Raw genomic sequence first — 10,941 nt, forward strand, 5'->3', positions numbered from 1 at the left:
TTTTTTTTTCAAACCTGTAAAGAGATGGCTGAAATATTTAGGGTAAATGTTGTCCACGTATTTCTCTCCTCACTATAGTATTTTTTCTCTTCATTCAATTACATTTTCTCTGGTGTTCATCTTTTTTTTTAAAGCCCGTTCAAATTCTGCAAGTTGTATCCACAATAATAATATTTCGTTGGTTTTTTTTAAAAAGTAGTACACAATGTTAATTTTCAATCGAGAGTTTTAATTTTTTATAGCCATTCTTTTCGATGAATGAATCGTATTTTATAATGGTAACGATTATAAAATCGCTGTCTGTTTCTATCAAATGATTTTACACATTTATTTTGTTTCTGACACGTAATTAAACAATTGTTTCAAAAAGATTTCAGTAACATTTTATGTCTAACTTTGTCAGAGTTGGTAGTGTTTATTTGTTCTCAGTAAATGCATGAAATATGTGCTCATAATAAGTTTTGAACTTTATATCCTTTTACTAAAAATGTTTTTGCACTAATCGGGGTCCTTAAATATTTACTATGTACAAATATATACGTGAAAAGATTTATACTGATGAAAAAGATTTGTGTAAATAATGGATCGGGGAATAGAAAGGTTAAAAGTGACGTGTACTGATTTGCATATCTAAAAACCCAAACTGATAGGGGCTTATTGTTGTAATGGAAACACTCTCAAACTAACATAAAAAGTATCCATTACAACAATGTTAAATCAAGCCCACAATTACGTTTGACTATCGAGACCTGTTGATATGTGCGCGTAGGTTAAAAACTATATGAGTATTGCTTGTAAATTTAATTTTTCACTCAATAGTTTTGAAAATACCAATAACAACAACAGGTATTCAAGGTAATGTTGGACGTAACTTAATGGATTTATTCTATTTCTTCTAATTTTCCAACTTTATGTTGTTTTGTTAATATCGATTTTAATATTTTGTTATAACATTTTAATACTTATAGTTTTCCTTGTCATTTTATTCCCTATTAAGAAAAAACTGTGTTAGATTTGCCAATCTTTATTTGTAGGTTTTACGAGGTGAAAACAATTGGCATGTGCGGACTAAAATATACTGCGTGCCATACCACATGGTGTATGATTTGGTAGAAACATTGGCCAGTAGCAGATATTGATTTTTTTTCCTCAACCAAGTGGTGAATGTTATTTCATGCGTCTTGGGTCTTGATTCTTGATTTTACATATTTATTCTTCTTCTTTAGCAAAACACTTTTGATGATTGCCTTATACTTTACCCATTATATTGCCTGCAGTCCCCACATGGGTTGTCTTTGGTGTAAAATGTCTAAGGTGTCATTCACAATATTTTGGTTGATACCAATCAAACAGTTCCAATATATGAGATTATATTTAACCTAGATCAAATCAACGGTTTTGATTTTAGGTTGTCTAAAAAATATTAACTGCTAAATAAGGGGGAAAAAAGAAAGAATTTAGATGCTTCAACTTAATATGATGGGTTTTTTTACTTAAATGAAGATTGTCCTTTAATTCTAACTTCAGTATTCCAATCACTTTTTTTTGCATGAGGAGAAGATTTCTTTTTCGAATGTAATCCTTTCATTATACACTGCATCTATCTTTGAATGTATGGCTATGTATTTTTTTTAATTTGATAATTAAGAAATATTATTTTTTAAACATGTAATACATTCAAACCTTTATGAATGAATCCGTTTCTTATTATATGTCTTTTGTCCTTGTATTTTATTTATATGTAATACGGTTTTAATTTCTGTTTCCTTACCATCAGGGGGTGGATCCGTTCGGGTAACTCAATCAGACAAGGCAAAGAGGCTCAGCGACTTATTAGGCACAACTGACAAGGTATTTTACCTATTAATATTGAATGACTGTGGAATAAACACTTTGTGGCCTTAAATAAAGATTTGACACACTGTTTTAGAATCGTGCATTTAATTAGTTTTAAAGAAACAGTCTCCTACATCTATCTTCATCATGGTAAGTGTTTCAAATACTCTGACTGGAACTTAAAATCCATAAACAAACGAAAATTAGTAATGACAAGATTTGACAAATATTTTAAATTCAAAAAGTTGTTGACATATAATGCTTCCCCATCATCAAAATTGATAATTTTCGTGTTAAAAAATATATTATATAAAGTCGATGCAGTTTGGTTACAATGTGAACATTACATTACCTTGTGCAATTGTATATATATTTTTTTTCCAAACATACCTCATATTATTTTTTAACACGAAAATATATATATGTGTGTGTGTGTGTGTATATATATATATATACATATATATATATATATATATATATATATATATATATATATATATATATATATATATATATATATATATATATATATATATATATATATATATACTCCATTTGTAGCAGTTGTTTTACCAGTAAAACTCATTTGTTTCGATAAAGGGAAGCCGATATGACAATAGTCATTTTTCTCATTTTTGTTATTGACGTTCAATATCTCCTTATATTTGTTTTCTATTTTGTGAGATCATACATCCTCTATTAACATCTCCACTTTTTTCTCACTTTCGTCTTTGTTTGAATTACAAACATGATTCATTTTAAATAATCGAATCGGCACTTACTTATTAAGCTGATATTTGGGCAATGCTTTTCATGCCATAGTCATGTCTGCCTATATTATTTGGTGTTACCAGACATTTGCTATTAGGTAGAGTGACTGTATATTTTTAAAAATAAAAATCAACAAGCAGATGCGGCTAAAATGGGGGTGACAACTTATATAAGATTACTTTCTTTGAAATAATCATATTGGAGGGCTTTATTTGGAACGAATGAATTTAAGTTAATATCTAATATTGTACAAGAATGAGAACACCAACATTGTTGTCTCTTCAAATTAACATCTGACATTCCTTATTCAGCAGGTTGTTGACCTCACCAAGATCAAAAGAAAACGAAACCATTCTGATTCCAAGCAGTACTCACCTATTTCCAGCTCTCCATACCACCACACCAATTTCCCCGCAGCTGGTGATTACGACAGGCATGGTTATCTCGAGCCTCGAGGAGCCAAGGGGGGTAACCGTTACCTTGATCTCATTAACTATGCTCCAGAGTTGAGGCACTTACTCGACTCTCAAGGAAAGCCATTGGTGTCAGGCAATGGTTCAGCATTCACTCCAGTTCATGTCAATCACAAAGGTTACCATCCATCTAATCCAGCATACTCTCTTGTGGCACATGATGAAGAACAGGAAGACGAACTTCCATATGGACACATTGTGAGCAAAGGGCAACCAGCCCATATGAATGCCACTGACATTTATAGTGTAGACAATCCAAACTACTCGTCTGACCACACTTCTAGACTAGCCGCTACATCTGCCAATGACTATCCAATTTATGCCGAGGTTTGTGACGCCAGGCGACATAATTCCACAGACTCTTCTGGAGGAAGATACACAGACTATCACTACAACTCACCCTCATTTTCAGCAACCATGATGAAATCCCCTCGTCGGAAATTTTCAGATCAAGATTTGTATTCTAGTCCCGCTTCTTACAGACAATTTCCAGAATCTGACACAAATTCCGATCCTCGTTATACATCTCTTGAATGTAATAATAATCACTATAATAACAATGGTGTCTATGGCTATGGTCCCGTTCCCACTCACCATCGCCATCGGCACAGCAGTAACAACAGCAACAGGAGTCGAGAGAGTAGCTCAAATTATCACCATTACGCCAAACCAGGCTTGTGTTCATCGTTCTGCCAAGAACAACCACTCTGCGTGGACCTTTCCAACACGACTCATAATTCAAAATTGTCGCTCTCGGTCAGTCAAGACCAGTGGGCCAGTAATCCAGACGACGTGTTCTTTGACTCAGATAGTCAGGGTGACATGGCATCTAGTCAACATTCATATAATAGCAACTATGGGCAACATCAGCCAGGCCCCTCAAGATCGAGGCATCAGGTATATCCTGAAGGCAACCCAGATTACTCTAGCTTTAGTCATGGCCATGTCAGTTTAGTATAGTGCTTTGGTTTGTTCTATGGTTTATGTTTTTTTTTGGTATATATACAACCACATGTGGATGTGTGGGTGTGTGTGTGTGTGTGTGTGTGTGTGTGTGTGTGTGTGTGTTACTATATATTTTTTTTTCTCTACAGATGGGGAGAGGTTCAACAATTTGATTAATTACTGTATTTTTTTTTAAATAATGAAAAATTACCTCATGTGTTGGGTTAGACCAGGAAGTAAATCAATAGCAATATTGAAAATACATTGTTATTATGCATGACAGATTGTTCACTGCAATCGATGAACATAACAAAGCACTTGATAACATAATATGAAATGAAGTAATTGTTCCTTAAATAAATGGTATATCTTTAAATATCTAATTTTATTAATAACATCAATCTTCTTCATACACTGTGTTTGATATGAAATTGTTTTATTCTGTAAAGATTGAAGTCCCACATAAGACGGATATAAAGGTAATCAATTCATCACTGGGTGTTCCTATGAAAAAAATGGTGAAATAGGCCTTTGCAGATGAGATATACCTGTATCAATTTACTCAATTGCCGCCTTGTTAAATTACTTTAATTTTGTCAGTGATAAAAGTCCCTGGGTCCCAAGATGTCAAAATAATTTGTTTCATTTCACAAGAATTGAGATTACTAGATAAATGGTACTTTTTGTTCAGTCGATATGGGTTTATTTATTGCTACTGAATATTGAGCAAGTGAAACTAATCAAAGTACAAAACAAGTACAACGTTTGGATTGGTCAGGATGGAAATATGAAAAGAAAACTAATGATTAAAGATTGGAGGGAGAAAAACAGGCTGTAAATGAAGATGAGGCACGAGTTTCTCTCGTACCGTTTAAACGGAAATGAAAATTCCATTGAATCATAATGTGTTTCATCAACCCTGTATTATAATGTTAAACCATCTTTACATTTAACACCATTGATGAATGTTCTCTAAAATCATGTTGTCCTTCAAAATGCTTTAAGCTAATATGTTGGTATGAAATACATAATATGTTTCAAGTTTGATATTTTACAACAAAAATGCTTCAAGAGTCGGACAGGGTTTTGTGAGATTTCTCTCGTGCAATACATTTAAATTTAAATGTTTGCTATCTAAAATGTGCCATCTTTGTGTGTGTGGAAGATTTTTTTCACCAAGAGGGGATGCAAGACTGAAAGCATGGCTTTGATCTATATTTCTTCTTTTTTTTTTCTTTTTTTTTTGGTGGGTGGGGGGGGGGGTCACCTCAAGAGTTGTAATACGCACATTTCTGATTTAAAATGACGAATTTTATATCAAGGTGTAGACTTGATTTGATACCTAGGAAGTCAGGGGTTGATAACTTTAGGCAATATGAATCGGGCATAGGATTTTGCCTTCGTAAACTCATAGCCTGATACAGTCCAAAATATTACGACAAATTACAAGGCAACGGCCACCAAAAGAAAGTAAATAATGAGGTGTTATCAATAGTATACTAATCTATAAGTGATGTCAAAAGTCAAGTCCTAGTGTCAGGCTAAAAGTACACGAAGGCTACACATAGGGTCTAATAGATCTGGTATGAATATTCATTTTTAATTAATGTCGTCATATCATGACATTGTTATGTTTTACCATTGCTCATATATTGACAGTCCACGTTAAGTCACAAATAGTTTAAAGTATTTGATCTACTGATATTATGTAAATACTGTATAATTTGATGGAGGATATCTGTACATAATGCCAAGAGTTTGGAGAGTGAAGGGTTGCAACAAGTCGATGTTAATTTGTTGAAGGATTATAATATGTTATAGAATAAGGGGGTGGGGTGAGGGAAGGGGTACTCCAGCCTGTTTTAAAACTACGACTTGAAAAGTTTGAAAACATTGTCGCCATGAACTGATGTCCCTTGTGACAAACATTTATGATAGACCTTTTGTGAACAAGGCTTAGCATTACAATCACACATGATAAACCTTAAAGTTGTAAAAATAAATATAATATGTGTCCCACGACGTCAAAACGGTATTATGCCGGGATTTACCAGATGTCGGAAAGTGACTTGAATATAAAAAAATACATATATGAATTTGTAGTTTTTCATTGCTTAAGAAACTGTCATTTTTCTCTGAAGTCTAATATCCTTGTCTATAAAATCAACCATCTCTGCATCTAAACCCCCTATCATATTACCAATTTGAGACAATGGGTCACATATTTGTATTAAGTAAAGAGAAAAAGAAGAGTTTGGATTTGACTTATAAAAGTTCCTACAGTTATTGTTTATACAATTTTTAGATATTGTATATTATGTACATTTGTGAGCAATGGACGAATCCGAGAAGAGATATTTGGATAACTTTTTATTTTGTATTTGTCATTTGTTGATGGAAGAAAAGTCAATTTCTTGTTGGTTGGTTGGTGCTACTGGTAGGGCTTTTACCGTCCTCTATGCCGCGCCACGTGACGATTTGGATTTCATAAATCCCTGCTCATTTCATTTTCTGGGAGTGATACAGTCATATGAGCGTGTGTGTGAGGGGAGGGGGGGGTGTGTTTGTCTGTGAGCTTTGTTATTTAGGAGATGATATTTATTTTCCTTGTAAATCTTCTCCTCTTGCGTATGACTTTGAATTTAAATACGAAGCTGCTACATGTGTATAAGCAAAGGAGCGTGGAAACTAATTTGAAATGAATACAACCGCTTTAAAGATAGGAACAAAATATTTCACAAGAAACCATTCGGGCTCAAAACTATTCTTCAGCCAACTACAAAAATTATTGATTTTTCGAGAATTCTAAACTCTTGGAGTGTGTCAATTTCAATGGAAATGCGGTGCCAGCATTACTTTAGCTTTGGATGAGTGTTCAAATTGAATTAATAGTGACTATCTTCTGTTTAGTGCATTGTGAGACAAATCCCACAAAGTCACTTCCCAGAGATGGAATGAGTGCTTTTTATATAAAAGGTAAAAGAAATTCCTGGACTGGAGACAACGACTACGTGTCATTTGGGGTACTTGCAAAACATTGCATAAAATGCTGTTAACTTCTCAAAAACAAAGATTACTGCTCAAATCTAACCTTACCATTTCTTTGAAATGATTGCTTTCAAATTACTTTTTCTAAAATGCAAGTGATCCAAGAGCATTGATGATATATGAATTCACATTAAAGCAAGTACCATTAAATTCAAAAGCACAACTGTAACTTGATTTTTATTATATCATTAAACAGTATTTTACTAATTTTTAAGCAACTTTCGATTTTTTTTCTTTCCTGATAAAGTTAAAAACAAGTTATTTCATACTTTTTGACTGCAGAGTATTTTTGAATAAATGAAATTGGATTTTATCTATGTTATTTAAGTGGTAGGAAAGAATCCATTTTTGTCATATATTGAAACCTGCAAGATCACACTTTGTGTGGGGCTTTACTGTTTCAATGCACACCACAGCCCAAAAATGAGCTAGTTTGTGTTGAAAACGTAAGAAATACTTTCTTTATTCTGTCTTTCCTTGATTTCTAGACGAGAATACGCCCTTTTTTCACTTGCTAGTTTTATAAAGCCAATACGGATTATTATAGTCTTTGTTGTTGTCTTTTTTATTGATTTTTCTTTTCTCAATGTATCAAATGTTTTGGACTCTCTGTGTACTTTTAAAGACAGATGCGTGTTACCAATCGTTGAGAATTAAAATTTGAAAAGTGTAAATTTATTATAACCCTTCAGCCTTTCCTCACTTCAACTGTGTTTCTATAATGTTGAATCAAAATGTGAGCAAGAAGAGAGGGAGAGAGAGAGAGAGAGAGAGAGAGAGAGAGAGAGAGAGAGAGAGAGAGAGAGATAGAGAGAGAGAGAGAGAGAGAGAGAGGTTGATGATTGATTGAGAGAGAAAATCAGACAAAATATGCTCCTCATAATATTTGTTGATTCTGCAATTCTTTATAAATATTACATAATAATGTGCATTTTTTTATTTGTTTAAAAATATACAACTTGCTCTAGTACCCTTGTTATTGATCAATGGTTAAAAGTCTTACATTTACATTGTTTCGTATTTCTTTCTGTCTCTGTTACCTTCATCATGCTAATCATGTAATTCACTATTTTAAATTCAAATTGTAGGATGTGACCCACCACAGCAAACTGATATTAGGTCGGAGTGAAGCGGATGCCAAAATGAATCATTTAAAGTTGAAATGTTCAGAAGTATAACATTTTGTGTAAATCAAAAAGATAAATAAAATAAGTCATCCCCAAGGGAAAATTAGTATTTAGGGTCTATTCCAAGGGAAGAATGGAATAGTCTAGGCATCAAAGGCAGGGTAGCGCTGCAAAGTAAGCTAGGGCGAGGTGACTTGATCAAGGCCACACAGCGTGGCAAGTAGTCGAACTCGGTACGAAGCAAAGACCATACCGCTGAGCCACGCTGTCCCATGTTGATGCACTTTCTAAAGCTGTAGTTATTGTAATTATACTCAATAAAATACATAAACTTAACCCAATTTTTTTTTTAAAAACCTATAAATTCACTTTTTAGCATCAACATCAATTCGACATAATACCATTTTGAGACGATGGTTTACATGTAGAGTGATGATGATGATGATGTGTGTGTGTGTGTGTTTTCATGTGTCGTTGGATGACTTGTGGATAATTGGTTGGTAAGCGTGGGTATGTGGGTATGTTTGTGTGTAGGGGTGAGGGTAAGGCGCCACTGTGCCATGCATAATATTAATGACTTTTTATTTAAAAAAAGAATGATTTTAAAATGTTAATATTTTATTTGATAAAATAACGGCTAACTGTCTCATAAAACTACAAAAATGAGCGTTTAATAGTGCAAAGTTATGTCATTTCATTTGTATGTTTGGTGTTAAAAATGTGGCAATGGTTTTGATTCAAATCAAAATGAATAATTTCATGTCTTATTTGAGTCGATTAAGTATTGCATTTAACACAAACATCTCGTGTATATATATATATATATATATATATAATATATAATATATATATATATATATATATATATATATTTATGAGTGTTGGTGGGTTCTTGTAGGTACGAAAGTGCTCGATAAAAAGCCACCATAACCACTGATAACACCGCAGCACAACACATCGGCAGCACAGAACCCCCATTCAAAACACGATACAACAATCACAAAGCCTCCATAACACATGAAAGCAAAGCAAAAAGCACCAAATTAGCAATGCACTATTGGGAACAAATAAACACTACTAATAAAACACCAACAATAACCCGGGAGGTCGTCAGGCAAAGCAGCCCCTACAGATGCGGTGCTAGAAAATGCAATTTATGCCTGACAGAGAAACTGGAAATATTATTACACAACTACAGAAACAATAGCACCTTAAACAAAAGATCTAATGACAATGTGCAGACACTCTAACAAATTCAAGCTCAAAACGCAAAAGGCCAAATAACCCTCCCCCCCCCCCCCCCCTCCCGACCCCATTATACCCCCCCCCCCCCCCCCCTCGATAATGATGGTTAGAGCTAATATAGAATGCAAATTTTCACTCACAAAATGTGAGTGAAAATTTGCATTCTATATATATATATTTTTTTTTTTTAGGGAACTCATTAATTAATTATTTATTACACAAAAGGAAATTAATTTTACTTATGAATTTGAACGTTTAAAAATGTTTCATAAAGATCTGAACAAATGTGTATCAGCTAGACAAAGCAAGAAAGAAAAGTACTAGAAAAAAAAAACATCCAAAAAAATCAGTCTACCAGCCAGGATCTAACAAAATTTTAACTTAACCTATATTTTTCTAGTTAAATTGATGTCACAAGAAAAAGGAATTTGCAAATTCCATTGCAAGAAATTACTTGCTTATGAAAATTTCAGGGATTCTACTCTTTAGAGTATTGTAAAAGAAACTTTTAAAATAGATTATTTTGTGATAGACTTAATTTTTGAACAGTATATGGTTTATTTTTTTCAATCTGTTGTAGAAAAAGCAATTCTAGTCATGGTGGGGGGTAGGTTTTTGGTTTGTATTCTTATCTAAAACTTACAATACTATTGTACCATGAAATATAGACCTCTAAATATTACTAATTTGTGTGTATGATTGCCGACACATTTTCCTCGTTTGTTAGTTTGTGTTTCAAATAGTAGAAGAATCTCATCCTAAAAGTGACATAAATTGCTCATAATGTTCAAAAATGATTTATTATTGATTGAACCAATACAATATGAATTTATTCAGTCATGAGTTGTTGTTTTTTTTTTGCTTTGTTGTTTGATAAATAAAATTATGAAATTATGTACATTATGAGAATGAGTTCATTTGCATTTTAATTTAATTATTTTGTTTTTGTTTGTTTTAAAATGTCTTTGCTGCGCTTTTATAGGGTCATTAAAGGTCTGAACAAGTCTGTATGAAAGATGCCAAGCAAAGCAAGAAAGAAAAATACAAGAAAAAAAAACATCCCAAACATTTTGTTTTTAGGGATTTTCCGGTGTATCGTGACACTTTAGGTTATTTGAATGCAGGTAAAAAGGAAGTGGATGGTATAGTAAAAACAAATCTACACTCGAGTAGTTTCCTCAAACATGCTTTTCTCGCACTCATCGAATGTCCTTCTTTGAATTTTCACCTCGAGCATGGTTTCCTCCTCGAATTATTTTCATAAAGCCAGCATTTTTTTTTAATTACTTAATCAAACGGTTTTTAATGCGCCAGGTGATTTGGACCACTGATGATCTACTGAGACATCAACAGTTACGTATATGTGTATCGTGTGTACCTTTCTACACTGCAGATGTGTTTATACAGTATGATACACACATACTCCATCACCATTTCGCATAAACAGCACCTGTCTGTTTATTCTTAACACTTCGCCATTCGTTGATTTTCTTACT

At 33.2% G+C, this 10,941-nt stretch overlaps 1 protein-coding gene across 10 annotated transcripts in view; it reads left to right on the top strand.

Annotated features, from left to right (window-relative positions):
- The window catches only part of LOC144967562 (proto-oncogene tyrosine-protein kinase ROS-like), a 249,089-nt gene extending 241,183 nt beyond the window's left edge, over positions 1-7,906 (top strand). For 7 of the 10 annotated variants that reach the window (XM_078904998.1, XM_078905004.1, XM_078905005.1 and 4 more), the window contains 2 exons: positions 1,778-1,851; positions 2,919-7,906. In XM_078904998.1, the coding sequence (XP_078761124.1) occupies positions 1,778-1,851; positions 2,919-4,040 (1,196 nt within the window). In that variant the 3' untranslated portion in view covers positions 4,041-7,906. The remainder of the gene's footprint in view (positions 1-1,777; positions 1,852-2,918) is intronic. The other 3 variants (XM_078904999.1, XM_078905007.1, XM_078905008.1) reach the window with 3 other exon arrangements.
- The last annotated feature ends 3,035 nt before the right edge of the window (positions 7,907-10,941 follow it).

Source organism: Berghia stephanieae, chromosome 3, assembly GCF_034508935.2.
Source record: "Berghia stephanieae isolate SIO BIC M18660-M18661 chromosome 3, UCSD_Bste_1.3, whole genome shotgun sequence".
NCBI lineage: Eukaryota > Metazoa > Mollusca > Gastropoda > Nudibranchia > Aeolidiidae > Berghia > Berghia stephanieae.